The sequence below is a fragment of the Phaseolus vulgaris genome, chromosome 9, assembly GCF_051622355.1.
Source record: "Phaseolus vulgaris cultivar YP4 chromosome 9, ASM5162235v1, whole genome shotgun sequence".
NCBI classification, from domain to species: Eukaryota; Viridiplantae; Streptophyta; class Magnoliopsida; order Fabales; family Fabaceae; genus Phaseolus; species Phaseolus vulgaris.
This window is the reverse complement of record NC_143506.1, coordinates 11,891,686-11,911,239: the sequence shown is the minus strand read 5'-3', so window position 1 is coordinate 11,911,239 and position 19,554 is coordinate 11,891,686. Positions and strand designations below refer to the sequence as shown.

At 37.8% G+C, this 19,554-nt stretch overlaps 1 protein-coding gene across 3 annotated transcripts; it reads right to left on the bottom strand.

Moving 5' to 3' along the window:
* Window positions 1-3,332: 3,332 nt before the first annotated feature.
* LOC137823161 (importin subunit beta-1) lies at window positions 3,333-7,920 on the bottom strand. 3 transcript variants are annotated; one of them, XM_068628311.1, is made up of 4 exons: window positions 7,713-7,889; window positions 7,281-7,366; window positions 4,594-7,017; window positions 3,333-4,512 (listed from the first exon to the last, which is right to left on the bottom strand). In XM_068628311.1, the coding sequence occupies exons 3-4, from the start codon at window positions 7,008-7,010 to the stop codon at window positions 4,314-4,316; spliced, it is 2,616 nt and encodes an 871-aa protein (XP_068484412.1). In that variant the 5' UTR covers window positions 7,011-7,017; window positions 7,281-7,366; window positions 7,713-7,889; the 3' UTR covers window positions 3,333-4,313. The 3 variants fall into 3 exon arrangements, with proteins under 3 accessions (XP_068484412.1, XP_068484411.1, XP_068484414.1); XM_068628310.2 differs by lacking the exon at window positions 7,281-7,366 and having other exon boundaries at window positions 7,713-7,920; XM_068628313.2 differs by lacking the exon at window positions 7,281-7,366 and having other exon boundaries at window positions 4,594-7,013; window positions 7,713-7,853.
* Window positions 7,921-19,554: the final 11,634 nt, after the last annotated feature.

The following is a 19,554-nucleotide window of genomic DNA, read 5'->3' as shown; positions in this document are numbered from 1 at the left end:
TAAAATTAATGTATTCGTAAATTCAATACAAGACAAACCTAGTTTTAAATCTTATTAATATCTATTTCCATATTTTAATCCATCTCTGTTTTCCCATCTCATGAAGACAAACGTTTTCTTTAAAAACAAAAAGGCCCAAGTTCATTCGATAGATAATAATTATTGTAAAAAAATCACACCTTAAGATGTTACTTGGAAGTAAAAAGATGACATTTTCAATAGTAAAAATAAAAAAAGGTGTAAAATAAACATAAAGTTTTAGGAGTGAGACAAAAAAATAACTAGTAATAATAACGACAATGAAGTTATATTTTAGTATCCTTAATTATTGTCCTTATCCGAAACTCACAACTTGCGGTGCGTTCTGGTTCTTTCGGACACAAGAAACCAATGAAACCTTTGAAATTGCGGAGACACAGGTCTCCTTTAAAAAATATTAATGATTTCATTAATGAAACCTTATAATTTTCAAAATTCAAATCCAAATTGGATTGGATTTAAAATTTATATTCATTTTAACTATTATATTTATTTTTATTTGCGTCCGACCTGTTTTTTGCGGGTCAAATGTGGGACGGGCCTATATGGGCGGGCTAGCCCGCATTGCCACGCATAATTACAATAAATTCATTTTGATATGGACAGAAACTAATTTGGCTTGAATTGGACCTAAGCTGACTCAACCGGGAAGCGGACCAATTCGACTTGACATTAACCCGAGCCCGCTCGGCTCGACATCGACCCGAGCCCGGACGACTCGACATTCCAGGCCTGGACGACTCAATATCGACCCGGACATGAACATCTCGACATCGGCCTGAACCCAGACAACTTGAAATCAACCATGGCCGAACAACTTGACATTGGTCCGGGCCTGAACAACTCAACATCTGCCTGGCCCAGACGTCAGACTCGCTCGACTCGACATCGGCCCAAGCACGCTCAACTCAAGATCGACCCGGGCCCGCTCGGCTCGACATCGGCCAGGGCCTGCTCGACTCGACGTCAGCCCGGCCCCGCTCAGCTCGACATCAGTCGAAGTCCGCTCGAATCAACATCGGCCCGAGCCCACCCAAATAACTTGACATCGACCGGACCCATGCGACTCGACATCGAATCGGGCACACTCGACTCGTCATCAACCTGGGCCTGCTAAACTCGACATCGACCCAGACCCAGACGACTCAACATCGACACGGGCTTGCTCGACTCTACGTTGACCCGAAATTGCTTGACTCGATATCGACAAGGGCTTGCTTGACTCGACATTGGCCTAGAACTGCTAGGCTCGACATTGACCCAAGCCTGCTCGGCTCTACATCGACCTGGGCCTACTCGGCTTGATATCAACTCGGGCCTGCTCGACTCAATATCGGCCTGGACCCGCTCGACTCGACATCAACCTTGGCCTAGTCGTCTGAATATCGACCCAGGCCTGCTCGACATGGGGCTAGACCGGCTCGACTAGACATTTGCCTGGGCTAACTCGGCTCGATATCGACCTAGGCCGACTCGGGTCAACTTAATATCGGCCAGTCAGCTCGACATGGCATAGGGTTGACTCGGCTCGACTTTGGCCCATACCCACTTGATTCGATTTGGGCCCGGACAACTCAATTTCAGCCCGGACCCAGACCACTTGACATCTCAGGCCTGAACAGCTCGTCTTCGTCCCAATCTTGAATGACTCGACATTGACCTGGGCTCAGATGACTCAAAATCGACCCTGGCACAAACGACTCGACATCAGCTTGGGCCCAGACAATTCAACATAGGCCTAGACCGGGACGACTCGACATCGACCCAGGCCCACTCGGCTTGACATCAGCCCGAGCCTGCTCTCTCAACATCAGTCGGAGTTTGCTCGACTCAACATCAGCCCAAGCCCAGCTCAGATGACTCGACATCGACTCGGGCCATACGACTCGACATTGACCCGGGCCCATACAACTCGATTCGTCATCAACCTGGGCCCACTCGACTCGTCATCAACCTGGGCCCGCTAAACTCGACATTGACCTATACCTAGACAACTCGACATTGGCACGGACTTGCTCGACTCTACGACCCGGGATTGCCCAACTCGACATCGGCAAGGACCTGCTCGACTCGACATTGGCCTGGAATTGCTCGGCTTGATATCGACCCGAGCCTGCTCGACTCAATATCGACCTGGGCCCACTCAACTCGACATCAACCCTGGCCTAGTCGTCTGAATATCGGCCCAGGCCTGCTCGACTCGATATCGGACCCGATAGATTCAGCTCGACATGGGGCTAGACCGGCTCGACTAGATATTAGCCTGGGCCAACTTGGCTCGATATCGACCTTGGTCGACTCGGGTCGACTTAATACCAGCCACTCAACTCGACTTGTACCAGGGTTGACTCGACTCAGCTTTGGCCCATACAGACTTGATTAGACTTGGGCCCGGACGACTCGACATCAGCCTGAGATTGCTAGACTCGACATCAGCCCGAGCCCGCTCGACTCGACATGGGCCTGGAGCTGCTCGGCTTTACATCAGCCAAAGCCTACTCGGCTCAATATCGGCCTGGGCTTGCTCAACTCGATATCGGACCTGAAAGATTCAGGTCAACATGGGACTGGACTGGCTCGACTCGATATCGACCCTGACCAACTTGGGTCAGCTTAATATCGACCACTAAGCTCAACTTGGCCTAAGATTGACTCGACTCAACTTTGACCCATACCGACTCGATTCGACTTGGACCCGAACGATTCGACTCAACATGGACTTAAGCTGACTTTGCTCAACCTAGGCCTAAATTGTCTTGGTTCAACCTCGGCCCAAATTGTCTTGGCTCAACCTGGATCGAACCAAGTCAAAATCCAACCCAAAATACAATTTAGATAATCCAAAAATATATTTAATCTATTTCTAATCCATATCCAATTAAATGAATTGGATTTAAAATCCATAAATATGTATTTGAATTTGAGATAAATCCATTTAAATGGATTAAAACTAATATGAATTTGGATAATTATGGATTGAATTTTGTAATTTGGATTTTTTACCCAACCTTACTTTTTAGAATTATATTTCAGGTTGATAGTCATTTCATTACCGGATTCAACATGCCAGTCTACTAAAGCATTATACAAACAAATAGATAAGAACGAAAATACATTGGTTTAACAGCGATCATTCAGGATATGATCTCCTCTACCAAAAAAAGGGGTGATTCCAAAATTGGAGTTTGCAAACTGCCTATGAAAGTGGGGCGAGACATTATACAATTTTATCTTTGTAACAAAAAGATTCACATCACCAAAACCATAATGAGATATGCAGGAACATGGCAAAATTATCAAAGTCGCCAAAATTCACAAACTTTTACTTAGACAAGAGAAAGATAACATGAATACAGGCTATACCCAGACGACTGCTTCCAACAAGTAAAACAACAATCCACCACACTAGTTCTTTTGGTATCATCACAACATATGGCGAGTTTCTTTTTTGTATCCACAGGAATAGCCAATATATGATGTACATATGCATTTTAAAACAAAGGAATTAAAGGTTGATGATTTCATGAATGCATGATGATTTTTGCCCTAAGAAACCAACTGACATAAAAAAAAATGCAAAATGCTAGAAGGATGTAATCTTTCCCATCCTGGGTCAATAATAACAAACCGATCCCCAGCCTGGAAAAGCAATGTGTGGAGAAAAAAAATTATATGGATGACCAACAGACTAGGGACAATTATACACAATGGGATGATCAAAACAAATGGTTTAAGAAGATGCAGGTTAAAAGTAAAAAAAAAAGGAAGAGATTCACTTGAAATAAAGCACTTTGGGCGGTGTTGATGAAAACCAGTTCAACCCCGCGAATTCAACTATTCCAATAAAGTATTATCAGTTCAGTTGAGGAAAAAACCGTTTTCAAGCTCGAATGGGTTTATCTTCTCGTAACATCAACTCCAAACTCATCATCCAATTCCAACTAAGAGTAACTTAGTTTCTCAATCAGGAATCAGTTGCCTCCCCGTAGCCATTCAATCAATTACACGTTTCATGAAGACCTACACCCACATTTGCAAACTCATCGCTACCTTCTTCCTCTTGACAGACCTGGACTTAATGGTGCTCATGCAAAAGTCAGTGATGCATTGGTGATGATGCAAGAGTTAGTGACAACAAGAAGACCTTCATACTGATACCTTCCCGTTGTCTGACCATGGAGACAAATTGACACATGCAATCCCAAGACCCACCTCGACACACCCAAATGCATGCAGATAGTTTATGACAATGGATATGCTAACCCAGATGAACCTCAAACAGATATAGCTCGAGTGATAGCCAACTTGGCCCACTCAGCAGATTCCTTAATCAAATGATCTTCTGAGGTCAAACATTCATTCAAAAAGTCTCTGCTTGACAAAGACTGCTGTATCAAAGAACCAGCATTGCTTCCCAGTGTATCAGCTAGATCTCCAAGGACTCCAATTGCTGTTTTCATAACTACTTCGTCCCTGCATTCAAAGAGGCAATGAAGTCACTAAAAGTAATGAATACACAACAAGAAAAAAAAAAACTATTTTATCCTTTCTTACATGTCTTTTTCCATGTATATGCTATCCAAAAACTGGAGGATGTGAGGCGCATAAGGAATCAAAAGCTGGGATTTTGATGAATTCTTAAACCCTTGAAAAATCCCAGAATATGCCTCCAATATCCCATTTCTCAAAGAATTAATGTACTCTGTCATTTCATCATCAAAACCTGATGTGTGGGCATACATCTCTGCAGCAAGTTGTAGTGTGTTCATTGCATACATTAAGTATTTATTAAAGTTATCTCCTATTGCTAGTGCTATATCACCGATGCATGAAAACAGAGGGGGCTTCACAGAACGGTGCAAATTATCACTTGACAAATTTTTTAGAAGTTGTGTCATAATCCCATCACAATAAGGCAGTATCTTATCCTCCAATGCTCTGCATATGTCCCCTACAACACCAACAGTGACAGCACAAACTTGGTACTCCTCAAAGTTCTGAAGGTCCATGTCAAGAAATTTATAAAATTCTGGCATGTACTTGGCAAAATCAGGGCCTATCACATAGGCAAGGGCTCCAATGGCTAGCATTGCCTCCTCATGTGCAGTGGCATTTCTAAAAGCAAAGACCCTGAAGAATAGTCCCATTATCTGATCAGAACACTGCAAAAAGACATATTTGGTACCTTCTGAAGACCCTAACTTCTGAATAATTACTTGCATGCACCCACAGAGAAGGCCTATCAATTCACTTCGCTTTTCCCGTTCATCAGATGAAAGATTTTGTGCTTCAAGACATTTGTGCAGCTCCATCATGATGACAGAAACTAGTTGTAACACCAAAGGAGCTGTTTCATCAGTGGAACACCTTACCACTTCATTCAATGTTTCATATGCAGAAGTTCTCAACCGTGATTCTGTAGCATCCTCCCTGCGAGTAACAGTTAGAAGGGATTGAACAATTTCCTGAAAAAAAGGAGTTAGAGGAGATGTTAGTCCCACATCCTCATAACCCTGGGCAAGAAAATACAAAGCACCACAGGCCTTCTCAGCAACATTTGGAACATCCTTCATGCTCTGAAGGAGAACTGTAATAATCTGTTGGCAATTTCCCTCATTAATAATTGGTGTACCAACAATTGAACTGTGAAGAAATTCAAACATGCGTCCCAAGGTCCAAGCAGTGGTGTCTTTCACATGGTTGTTTGGGTCCTTCACTAAAGCACTGAGCATAAATGGTAACGCATGGTTAACAAGAGGAGCTAATTTGTCCGGGGAAGGCCCCTCCAAGATAGATCCAAAAGCATAAGAGGCTGCCTCCCTTTGCCTCCAATCTTGTTTTGTAATATTCTCCTCAATGAAGGGCATTACCAGTGGCACAATATCATCTCCAACAGTACGAGCCACTAAACCAAGGCATGTACCACCTGCCATTGCAATATTCCATGCACCTTCGTCTAGATCCTGATCTTCTTCTTGTTTGAGTAATGTTTCCAGCAGCAGAGGGATAAGTGCAGGAAGGGCCTGCTTTATAAAATAAAAACAGGGTATATCAGAGTCTCCATTGGAATCACCTATATTTTCTTCCAAGATATCAGTTTCCTCATCACAAATTGTACTCCAAAATTCAATGGCTTGAAGAGCAACAGGCTCCTCATCACCCCTAACAGCCTTTGCCGTGATGGAATATATATCCTGGATGTAAGGAGCCAATTTCTCATAATACATGGCAGCAATAGAGACCAAACATTCAAAGGCTGCTTGACGTATTTTCACTTCTGGGGACATTGTTGTCTCACAAACAACTCTCATTATATAATCACGCTCCATATCATTGGTAAAATTAGCCTGAGCAAATCCAAGAGCATTATATAATGCAATTGTAGCAGCAAGCCTAACATCATTATTCCCTTCAGACGCATTCATACCTTGAACTACAGCAGTAAGTATTTTATTTACTTGTTCCTGATCAACAACCTGAGGAGATACTTCCTCACACAAATACCCTAGAGTCTCCAAAGTCGCTTGCTTCACATGAGTAGGTACTTGATGAATATTTGATAAAAGTGATCCAATCAGCTCAGGCCACTGTTTCTGAGGAAGCTCAATTCCAGCAACTTTAGCAATTACTTGAGTTGCTGTAGACCGAGCATCAAGAGCAAGAGAAGAGAGTGTTTGCAGCAAGCATGACTTAACTTGAGTTTTTGCCACAGGGTCTAGAGACAACCATCTTTGGACCAATTCTTGCTTTCTGCTTTCATCCTTGGCATCCAAAGCATTTTTCAGTATTAAACCTGCCAACTTTCGGCTGTCAACCGGTTTATCTTCACTTGCTAATTCTCCAGACAAAGAGACCAAAAATCCAGGAAGGTTTTGCTCCTGAAATTGACGCAGAGTGTCCTCGGCGTGCTTCCGCACATTCCCATCAATTGATTGAGCATTCAAAAGCACCTGAGTAACTTCCATTGCCATGCTCTACCTATGGGCACAAAACAATCAGCTCTCAATTCTTCAATCACGAGTGAAAATACAAAAAAAAAAAAATAGAAGGGGGAATTTAATTACATTGAAGAAGCAAATCTCTATTAGTCTATTAAACTATCCCAGTCCCAGATCCATCATTCAGAATTCAAAACTATAAATATTATGATATCAAGCAAGAAAATAACTTTAATAAATTCACGTGACTATAGAACAAAGCATACAAAAAGAACTGGACAAACATATATTTAAATTAAATACCTCAAAAGTGCATGTCCTATATATTATCAGATTAGTCGAAATGAGACACCTAATTCAGATGCGTTTGCCGGTCTCTATTTTGATAACTAGTAAACAAAAAACCAATTAAATCAGCAAACAGGTGCATACGAAATACAGTTTTTGTGGCCACAATAACAGTTGACTTTGGCAACCGCTCGTGCCTCGTCTCATCCAAATATCCGAGTCAGAAGCTACAGAATCACTCAACCACAGATCGAAACCGAGTCAACACCAACAATAATTCACATCAATCGCAATTCAAAAAAGCAACACAACCATCAAATCAAAGCGCCCAAACAAGATTGAAACAAAAGAAAACGAAAACCTAAAACGCAAAAAAAAAACTGAATCGGATAGGTAAATAGAAAGTAAACATAAAAAAGAAAAACGGGATCGGATAAAGAAAATCACCTGGAATCGGCGAAGAGATCTGAAGAATCGAAGCGAAGAAGAGAGAGTGAGTGGGAGAGTCGGAGAATAGAGTGAATAGCAAGAGGAAGATGAAGAAGCAACTGCAACAGCGGTTACAATCGCAAGGGCTATAGGATTCGAATTATTAGAAATAAAAATAAAAATAAAAGTAAATATATAATTGTAAAAGCACGCGCTAACAATAATGGCGTTTATTATTTTTCTTTAGCAATAAATATAAGGTTTATTAGGATTATTATTTTGAGATTTTGAAGTAATTAATATTTGTTGAGTAAGATTTATTAGTGTTAGTGTGATTTAGAGATTAATTAATGGATTAGTATTAGCGTGTGCTGTGTACAGCCTAAAGGCGGTGTCTTTTGCCCGGGCGACGGGCCCGCGTTTGAATTGAATAAAATTATTGTTTTTTGTTTTTGGTGTCATCCATAATTGAAGGAAACTAATTTGCTTTTGCATAACCATTTCAATTATTTATCAGAGAATAAGTCAAACATATCAACGTCTATTGTTCTTCTTCCATGAATTTGTTGACCTTCTTAGACTCTTATCAACGGCCTCCATTTCATTCTTCTCTTTGTTACTTGCCTTTTTTAAAAAAAATATAAATATATTAGTAACTCTAATATTAAGGATAAAAATGAATTATTTTTATTTAAGCCATTTATTTATAAGTACAGTCATTTTCAAAACTTTCTTTTTTAAATCATAGGAGTTGAAGAAAACTAAACAATCATTAAGGCCAAAAATAATTTGTATATAACTATGTAATAAATAATATATTATTATTATTGTTTAGTGCATAATTCTTCATATATCCTCACCGTGATTAAGTCGCTATTTATATGTTTTATTTACTTTATTTCTTTACAATTTTTTTCATAATCACACAAAATTTGGAATAAATAATTTTCTAAAGACGCAAGTGAATATCTCTCTTTTAGTCAAGGAATTTTCATATGTCTAGTTAAAAACACAAAATAATAATTATTATTATTATTATTATTAAAACTAACTTCGAAGTTTTTGTTGTTACTTAGTGATCGAACTTTCCAACATGATTTAGTACTATGGGTGACGAGGAGTATTTGTTAAAAAATAGTACTTTTGATACTCAAATTAGCCACTAATAATTTCAATAAATTAACAACATGTAATAAAATATATAAAACACATCCAAGTGATTCAAAAGAATGGATGAAAACCAAGTTTTTTTATAAAAAAAAAATGGATCCTTTTTACAGGACAAAATAAAAATGTTTATGAATTTGATTTCATTGATCAACAGAAATAAATACAAAGTAAAAAAAATACTAAATAAATAATAGTGTATATTAAATCATTTAAAGGTTTGTTAGGTTCAATTATAAAAAAAAGTTGGAGAGGAGTGGAAGAGAAGAGAAAAGAAAAGAGAAGAGAAGATACTCCTTTCTTATTTGGTTCATAATAAGAGGGGAATTTAAATTAATTTTTTTTTTGCGTTTATAATATTTTATTTCAAATAATAAATAATATTTTTTTATAGATTTAAAATGTTTTAAATCATCTCCTCTTACTAAATCTCTTGATATTAGTGGGAGACCCAAATTAAATAAGGAAGTTATTCCCTCCACTTTCATTTTCCTTTCCTCTTAAAAATTGAACAATTTGTTCTTTAAAAAAAACTCCTTCTCAATGCAGTTATAGAATACAAAGATAAATATTAAGTCTCTCAAATTTAATTTAATTACTCTGATTGATTTTGTTCTCTCTGAATGTGTAGAGGAATAAATAAAACTAATTTCCTCTTAATAAAAATTGAATCTAAAATGCGATTAAAAAATGTAAAGATGAGATATAAAATAAATAAATACAAACCACTAATGTTTAATTTTATGATAATATACAATATTAACTATATTTTTAGTAATAAATTAAGTAGTATATGTTATAATTTAATCTAATAACACTAATTTGTTGGACAATTTGTATTATATTTTTGTTTTCTCCTTTTTAATGTCTGATATAAAAAAAACAATTGAGTAGAGTGTAACTCTAATTAAACAAAATTGTTGTACTATTATTGTTATTATTTTCTTGTCACAAAAGGTAGAATGCATAAAACTATAAATAAACGATCACATATAACAATGTATAAATTCCATAATGGATATTATTTTCTCCAAAAGACTAATTAAAGACTTTGAATGATACAAATTGACTAATTAAAGAAAAAGATTACAAGAGAAGATCAATTTGACAAAAAAATATTGAAATTGAAAGAGAACACAAGCGTGAAAGCAAGAGCTAAGTTAAACATCACTTGTGGGCAACACAATCTCACTGTTATTAGGAATTTTATTTAATGCTAAATTGTTAGTTCACTATATTGAGTATTGTTGAATTTTTGTATTTAGTTTTTAAAAATAATTTATTGTTTGTGAAAGTGAAAAGTGTCTTAATGAGAAAAAAGATGGTAAGTGTCTAGGCATTATAAGAGGTCTTCAAGAATTTCAAAAATAGTATAAAAATACTTGATGCTTGTGTTGTTCTTTGATTAAATCTGAGGCAATTCCTGCAATAGAACTTTGAGCAATACATTGAACTTCTGATATTTTGTTGGCATACAGATAAACAATTAAAGCTTAAAACATTCAATATCAGAACCAAATAATCATCACTCAAACTGTTTTTAACAAAAAAAAAAACAGAAACTTAAAATAAATTGGAAACACAACATATATCTCCCCCTATTTGTCTTCACAAATAGACAAAGATAAGAGATAAAATAAAACATTGTTCCAATTACATCAGAATAAACCAGCAACAACAGAAGGAAAGAAATTTAGAACCAGAAAAGAGAACAGCAAAAAATAATCGATTGTTTCGATGGTCAATCGGTTGTTTTTCTCTCAATCTTCTTCATCAGCAAACTGAAGGTCAAAGATTTGATTCTGGACAGCTTCAATCTGTTCGTCCAGAGTCATAAACCTTGCATCCATGTTGTCAAACCTCGTATCTATCCTCTGAAAGTTGCTAACACATAGATCATGAAGGCTCCTTTGATTTTCAGCAAAGGTATCTAGCCTATTCACCATGAGTCTTTCAAAAGGAGACATGGTTTGCATTCTTTCTCCTTGATGTTCAGTATCATCACTAGGTCCTGCATCTTGAAAATCTTCAGCTGGATCTTCATGTTGAACATCCATGTCAGCAGGTTCATCTTGTTCAAGGTGAGCAGCACCACTTGATGATGTACCATGATCACCATCCTTACTTAACCATTTTCCACCTATTTTTGTGAAGCCCATCTTGCTGAGTGATCCATTGTTCAACTCTTGAGTTGACTTGACCAGCTCAGAAGTTTCATCTTCAATATTAACTTCAAAATAGTGTAGAAACTTAGATATTAAAACAACATAGGGATAGTGGTAATCGCCTAACCTCATGGCTTTTTGCATATGTTCCTTGATTATGTGAATCCAATTGATCTTCACTTTCTTGGTGATGCAGAAGATGTAAACCAGATCTTCTTCAGTCAACACTGAGTGATTACTCCCCCTTGGAGTTAGAATTCAAGTTACAATGAGAGCAAGCAACCTCTCATCAATCTTCAAGCCTCCAACCGAGCAAGTGCTAACTTGAGATTGTTTGTTCTTCAAGCAACTTTTGTAGAACTGGATTTTGTTAAAATCTTCTACCACACCAAGGTTTCCTTTGTTGATTCTTAATCCAGAGAACTTAAGCCCAGCTACAGCAGCCCAAACCTCATGGGTTATCTCCGTCTCCACGCCTTTCACATGAGAGACCAAGCTGTTTCCCTCAAACTTCAAGTTGGTGTAGAAAACCCTCACCAAATCTGGATAAATGTTCCCTTTGAGCTCCAGAAACTTTCTGAGTGACTGGTCTTTGAGAAGCTTCCTCACATTGTCAAGTTTTTGACTCTTCAGCCAGTCAAAGCACACAACCTTGGGGTTGTTTATTTTCTTGACACTTGTTTCATATCTATACTTCTCAATGAGTTCGGTATCACCAGAAAACCAGCTTTCAAGCCTTCCTCCAGACCTTACAGCTCTGGTTTTTACTCTTTTAGAGGTGGGAGGGGTTGATTCCATGACAACTGAGATGAAAACTCACTTCACAGAAATTTGCAAGAGATGTTGCAAGAGATGTTGCAATTGGTTGTTCTTGATGAAAGAATTATGCACCTGATTTTATAGTAGAAAGAGAATCAATTTGAATTTAATTTCATTTAATGGGTACCTGATTTTCAGAGAGAGGACTTGACTCTGTTCTGCACTGAAAATTTCAGAAAAAACTGAAAATCACATGGTCTTCACATGTGATCTTTGACTAGTCATTAAGGCTCTTGAATTTCCAAGATTTTGGAATATATTCCTTTATGAATGTTGTAAATCCTTTCTGAACATGATCAGCTTTCAACACAGATCCTTTGACCAAGATTCTCCCTTTGAAAAAATATCTGCAACGGCTAGAAATTCAAAAAATCAGTTAAATTAATTTCTACACAGTGCTGTCAGACTCAAAACAATCGGTTGTTTCGAAGAAACAATCGGTTGTTTTTCTGCAGTAGTTAAAAACTTGATTTTGTAATTTTTAACCATAAACAGAAACAGATTAAGGCACATGACATTGATTAAAAGACAATTAATCATAAGAAAGAACTTTAAAACAGAAATTGATAACAAATAAAAGGAAGGTCTTATCCTTGTGTTGTTTCTTCAATGAGCCAATTGCTTGTTGATCAAGAAAGCTTCTTTTCACTGTTTTGACCTTTTGCATATTATTGATTTAGCTTCAATGACTTCCTTTTTCTTCAACAGCTTGATCAGTTGGCTCAATTCTTCCTTTTTCTCTTCATTTTTCCTGCATAATCAAATACAAGTTGCAAGATTTGGTCCCCTTACAAATTTGGGTCCATTTGGCTTTTCTTTGCTGTTAGAAACATCACATCCCTTAGGAATCCATTTCATAAAACCTTTAGGAACATAATATTTTCTAATTTTGCAGAATCTAACAGAGTGGCCTTTCTTCATGCAGTAAAAGCATGTAACAACCGGTTGTTTCGTCTTAACAATCGGTTGTTTTTCTGATTTTCTCAAAAAACTTTTTGAAAACCTATCTTGCTTGTTCTGTGGATTGAAGCCTAAACCAGCCTTTCCAAAAACACAGCTTTGAGATGCTAGGACATTCTCAAAGTTTGACTTTCCTTTTGAAAGCTTGTCCACAGTTTCAATAAGATAGTGAACCTTCTTCTCAAGATTTTCACAATTTGTGCAATTAAGAGTATCACACTTGCAAGAGGCATTTTTGAAATCTTTTTCCAATTTTTCAAAATCACTTTTTGCTTTTCTCAGTTCCTCTTCAAGTGATTTAACTTTCTTTTCAAGCCCATTGTTAAGATCTTTCAATCGGTTGTTTGAAAGAACCAATTTATTAGCTTCATCATGTGTTTCTTGAAAAGTTTCAAGCAATTCACTATAGTTTTGTTCATTTAAGGAAGCACATGAACTTACCTCACTTGAACTGCATGAATCATCATCATCATCCTCAACAACTAAGCATATGTTGGCTTTTTCATCTTCACTTGATGAAGAACTTGATGATGACACTTCATTTTCATCCCAAGCTATGTAGGCTCTTTTTGTTTTGTCTTTCTCCTTGTAGCTTGTCTTTTTCTCTTTACTCTTGTTGGGACAATCAGCCTTTATGTGACCTAGCTCACCACAACCAAAACAAGTATAGTTATTTGAATTAAATTCATTGGGTTTCTTGTTTCCATACCTATCCTTGTTGTTGTCTTTGTTGCGGTTTCTCTTGAGGAATTTGCTGAATTTTCTTGACAACAAACTTAGATTTTCCTCATCACTATCATCACTTGAATCTTGCTTTCCCTTATGTTTGGATGCTTTCAAGGCTATGCTCCTTGTGTGCTTATCTTCACTTTCTTGAACATTGAGTCTATTCATCTCTAGCTCATGTTCCCTAAGCTTTCCAAACAAAGAGGCAACACTTAATTATGTTAGATCTTTAGATTCAGAAATAGCAGTTACCTTTGGTTGCCATGTTCTATCAAGACATTTTAAGATCTTGATGTTCAGCTCCTCTTTATCAAACGTCTTGTCAAGGCTCATAAGGTGATTGATGATGTGTGTAAACCTTTTCTGCACTTCAGCTATGGTTTCACCTTTCAGCATTCTAAACATCTCATACTCTTGGATGAGAGCATGCTTTCTAGCCTTTTTCACCTCATTTGTTCCTTCATGAGTGACTTCCAAAGCATCCCACATTTCTTTTGATGATTTGCATTGTGAGACCCTGAAAAACTCATCAGAATTTAAAGCAGAGGTTATAATATTTTTGGCAATGCAATCGAATTTGGCCTTTCTACTTTCTGCTTCAGTCCATTGAGACCATGGTTTCTCAATGACAGAACCATCTTTTTCTAACATTGGGATAAAAGGGCCATTTTCAATTGCATCCCAAATTCCTTTGTCTAGAGATTCCATAAATATTTTCATTCTAACTTTCCAAAACTGGTCATTCAAACCACAAAACAAGGGTGGTCTGTTTATTGAGGCACCTTCCCCAAACGGTAGTCTATCAGCCATTTTGAAAGATTTTAGGATCAACTTGAATAACTTTCAAGAACCAAGCTCTTGATGCCAATTGTTAGAAAAGATGACTTTAAACTAGAGGGGGGGTGAATTGTTTAAAGGGGTTTTCGTAAACTTTTCAAAGCTAGAATGAACTTATTTCAGAAACCAATTGATTAAGCAATTCAGTTAGCCAAAACAGCAAGCAAAACTGTAATACCAGGAAAAACAATCGGTTGTTTCTTCGAAACAATCGGTTGTTTATACCAGCAAACAACAAACAAACTGAAATTAAAGAGTTAAGGATAGAGAGATTGTACACAGTTGTTTATACTGGTTCACTCAAAACTAGAGCTACATCCAGTCTTCTTAGAAACCCTGAGGATATCCACTAAGCAACCACACCTTGATCACTTACACCACAACCAAGAGAATGACCTTGAACACCTCAAGAAACATACTCTCCTTGGTCAACACTAAGATTGTTGATCTTGAACACCTCAAGAACACACAACCAATCTCAGCAACACACACAAACGAATTGTTCAGCAGTTTACAAAGATTACACTTGTTACAGATGGAAATCTGAAATCAATACAAGTAGAATCCCTATTCAGCACCTTGATCAATCTCTCAACTCTTTAGCAATCTCAGAATACTTTGAAAAACTCTTCTTAGATCAAAACTATGTTTCAAGATTCTTAATATATCAAAACTGTTTTTCAAAATAAATCTAAGAATATAGTTTGTTATCAAATCTTAACAAACTCTTAATTGCATTTAAAATAGATTGGTCAAAGCATTTAATGACTGGAGCGTATTCAGTTAAAGCATTTAAAGCTCAATCAAAGAAAACAGTTTTTCTGTTATGGTTTTAAAACAAACAATCGATTGTTTCCTCGAATCAATCGGTTGTTTTGTTACTTAACAAAAACACCATTCAAAAATAGTTTTCAAACTTTCTCAAAACACCTAAGTGTAAACAATCGGTTGTTTCAACTTAGTTTGAAAATCATTTTGCTTTGATAAAATTGAGATGCTAATTGCTTTGAGATTTAATCTAAGTGTTGATTACAACATTGAACTACCCCAAAACAAGGCTAAAACCAGCACAGCAGCAACAAGCAAAGCAAAGGCTTCATCATCCTTCAAAGGATTTGGATTCTTCAAAACATTGAACACCACTTGGTTCAACAAAGTGCTGCTTGACTATCACAATAAAGACGAATTGGGTCAGGATGAGGAACATGTAGAGAAGCGAGAATGTCTTTAATCCACTTTAATTCTCGGGTGGTCTTAGCCGTTGATCGATATTCAGCCTCAGCAGAGGAGGCAGAAACCGTTTGTTGTTTCTGGGTTTTCCAAGAGATTGGGGAAGTGCCGAGTTGAATAAACCATCCGGTGAGAGATTTCCGTGTCAGTGGACAACTTTCCCAATCAGAACCACACCACCCAAAGAGTTGTAAGTTATTCTCTTGAGGTAGGAGTATTCCTTGTCCAGGATGCCCCTTTAAATATCGAACAACACGAAGAGCAGCTTGCCAATGCTCGGAGCGTGGATTTTGCATAAATTGAGATAAAACTTGGACATTGTAGGCAAGGTCAGGTCGAGTGAAACACAGATAAATTAACCTCCCAACAAGTCTACGATAAGTATCCGGGTCAGAAAGAAAAGAACCAGTAGCAGAGCTCAATTTGTGATTTTCTTCACATGGTGTAGTGGCGGGCTTCACACCCAACAATCCGACTTCAGTAATGATATCTAAGGCATATTTCCTCTGACAAAGGAAGATTTCATTGGGGGAGCGAGCAACTTCAATCCCCAGGAAGTACTTGAGGCGGCCTAAATCTTTCATATGAAAGCATTGATTTAAGTAGCCTTTAAAACATTGGATGGCAGTACCGTTATTCCCTGCAATCACAAGATCATCAACGTAGACTAGCACAACCAACTGTATGTCATTATTATTGAGAGTAAACAGGGAATGATCCTTCGGGGATTGTTGGAAGCCGTAACGAGTTAGAGAAGAAGATAGTTTAGCAAACCAACACCTGGGGGCCTGTCGGAGGCCATAGAGAGACTTTTGAAGCTTGCACACTGCCTCTGGTTGAGATTCTTGGAAGCCAGAAGGGAGTTTCATATAAACCTCTTCATCAAGATCACCATGGAGAAACACATTGTGAACATCCATCTGATGAAGCTCCCAATCTTTTGCGGCTGCTACTGCTAGAGTTGTGCGAATGATTACCGTCTTTGCAACATGAGAAAACGTCTCGTTGTAATCCAAACCCTCCCCTTGATGATTGCCAAGAATTACCAATCGAGCCTTGAATCTTTCAATTGTTCCATCCGAGTTGTATTTGATTTTGTAGATCCATTTACACCCAAGTGCCTTCTTTCCAGGAGGGAGAGCGGTGAGTTTCAAGGTGTCATTGAGTTCGAGAGCATGAATCTCATGTGCCATAGCGTCACGCTACCGGGGTTCTCGGACCGCTTGAGAAAAGAACAAGGGTTCCTGCTCGGTGTGCAAAGAGGTAAGAAAACTTTGTTGATGTTTAGAAAAGGAATCATAATTCACAAAATCATGTATAGGATACGAAACACCTGGGGATTCTGTTGAAGGAGGTGACGGAATAGCGGGGCTCGACGGTATCCTGGTGGCTGCCACAAAATCGCGTAACCGTACGGAAGGCAGCTTCGCGCGATGCCCTCGCCAAGGGGAACCGCGACCGTCAACGGTGGTGAAGAAACCGACGGCGCCGTCTCCGTCGGACGCGGCGGTGGATCTGCGGGTAGCGTCGAGGCTTCTATGCACGGATCGGAGTCGTTGATCGTGTGGTCGAAGTCATTTGTGAGGGTAGCATCCCCCTTGGTTGGGATGGGAGATGCAATGGGTTGGTTGACGATGCATTTATCTAGGTTTGAGGAGGCAGTTTCATGAAGAAGATGTGGGTCCGTTCCAGTTTCTAAAGGTCGGCAATACTTGGGTTTTGCAATGGTGGTGTAGTGTCCATCTTTTGGGCTTCAAAATATGGAAATTTATTTTCGAAAAAATGTACATCACGAGAGACAAAGAAAGTTTTTGTTTCCAAATCAAATAATTTCCATCCTTTTTGGCCAAATGGATACCCGACAAACACACATTTTCGGCTACGACTATCATATTTATCCCGCTGTCTATTTTGATTATGAGCATAACATAATGAACCAAATACTCGTAAGTGCGCGTAACTGGGTACACATCCATGGATCACTTCATAAGGAGTTTTTCCTTTTAGAATGGAGGATGGCGTGAGATTGATTAAGTAGCCTGCAGTCAAAACGCATTCCCCCCAAAATTTAATGGGAAGATTGCCTTGAAACCGTAATGACCGAGCAACATTCAGAATATGTCGATACTTGCGTTCGATGATAAGTGTCTAATTTCAGTAATATTTCATATTAAAATATAGGCACTTATGAGGATTTATTGCTAATTTACATATAAAATAATCCCTAATTTATGAATTTATACCTTTTTACATTTTTTATGATCTTTATTTGAATAAGAGTATTTTATTCCCAAATTTGGTGTTAATTGCAGATTTCTAAGGAAGATTGGAGATTTGGATTAAAGATGAATGATTTGAGCTAAAAAGATAAAGATAGAAGGTCCCAGAATGGAAAAAGATGCAAAGAAAGATTGGGTTTTTTTATGTTTTATCATTTAGCCCATTAGCGCGACATAGGAAACAACCTAACCCTAGAAAATTGGGATAAATAGAGGGCTAGAGGCTCAACCTTAAGGTGCGAGATTGAGAGGAAAACACCATAGAGTGAATTGTAACCCAATTGGGAGAATGGAAGGTGATAGAAGTATGCGTGGCTAATTCTACCCTTTGGGATTGGGAGTAATCTGCTCAAACTCTTATGTATTGAGGTGATATTTTATATATTAATATTCAGTTCTTGATTGATTATTGGTATTGTTGTTTTACTTTTAATTTTCCGTGACAAATTGAGAATCTTAAATCTGACCGGGAGGTATTTTTAGGGTTCGGACCTAAACAACAATACTTAACATATTTGAGTGCTAGGAATAGACTTGAAATGTTAATTGCTATTCAACGTCTGAGCTTCGTTCTAAGTTGTTCTTATAATTATGCGAGGGATCGTTAGTTAGGGAACATTCTTAAGAATTTTATATGCGAGGAATCGATATAGATGATTTTTATACGGGCATCAATTTCAATCAAAGAACTTAATATTGACATGCTAATCAAAATACATGAGAGTGAGAGAGATGAAACCTAATCCCTATTTTTCCAATTGAAACAACTAATTCTTTGTCTGTTTTCTTATTGATCATTGCCAACACAACCACTTTCAATACACTTTTAATTGTTTTGTTCTATATCTAGCGATTATTGTACTTGATAATTCACTGTTCCTTGTGGGATCGATATCCGTCCTTAGGGACAATTGTTACTTCTGACAAAGCGCTGCACTTGCCGTAAAAAGTCATCAGACGCGTCCATTTTGTTGCGGGGTCCCGACGCAGGAAGTTTGGTGAAGGATACCTTGTTGAATGAAATATTGTTTTAGACACATGAATTCGGTTCCATTGTCAGAGCGAACCATTTTAACACAGTTGTTGTATTGCCTCTCAACGAGTGTGAATTTTTTTTTCAAAGTCACTGATACCTCTGTTTTTTATTTTAACAAATAGATCCAAACTGCCCGTGAACAATCATCCACAATTGTCAAAAAATATGAAGCACCACAGGATGAAGGAGTTTTATAAGGACCCCATAAGTCACAATGAATTAAATCAAAAATATTCAAAGTTTGATGCGCACTTAAGAAAAACTTATCTCTAGTTTGTTTCGATTTTTCACAGATTTCACAAACTTTACAAACTTTATTCAACTCATCACGAGTACATTTTCCATTTATATCAGGAAGCATTTGCACGATCTTAAATGATGGATGTCCTAATCTTTGGTGCCAAAGTGCTAGTTGATTTTCCATCTTGACATGACATGCTTGAGTACCAATAAAGCCCATCTTTTCGTTCACATGCTCTAATCAGCGTCCTCGAAGTGCGGTCTTGTATAATACACAATTTATTAGTGAATGTTACAACACAATTTTCTTCATCCATCAATTGAGGTACTAAAAGTAAATTGCATTTTAATTTGGGAACATAAAGGACATTTTTCAATTCAAGTCCTTCTTCAAGAGTCAT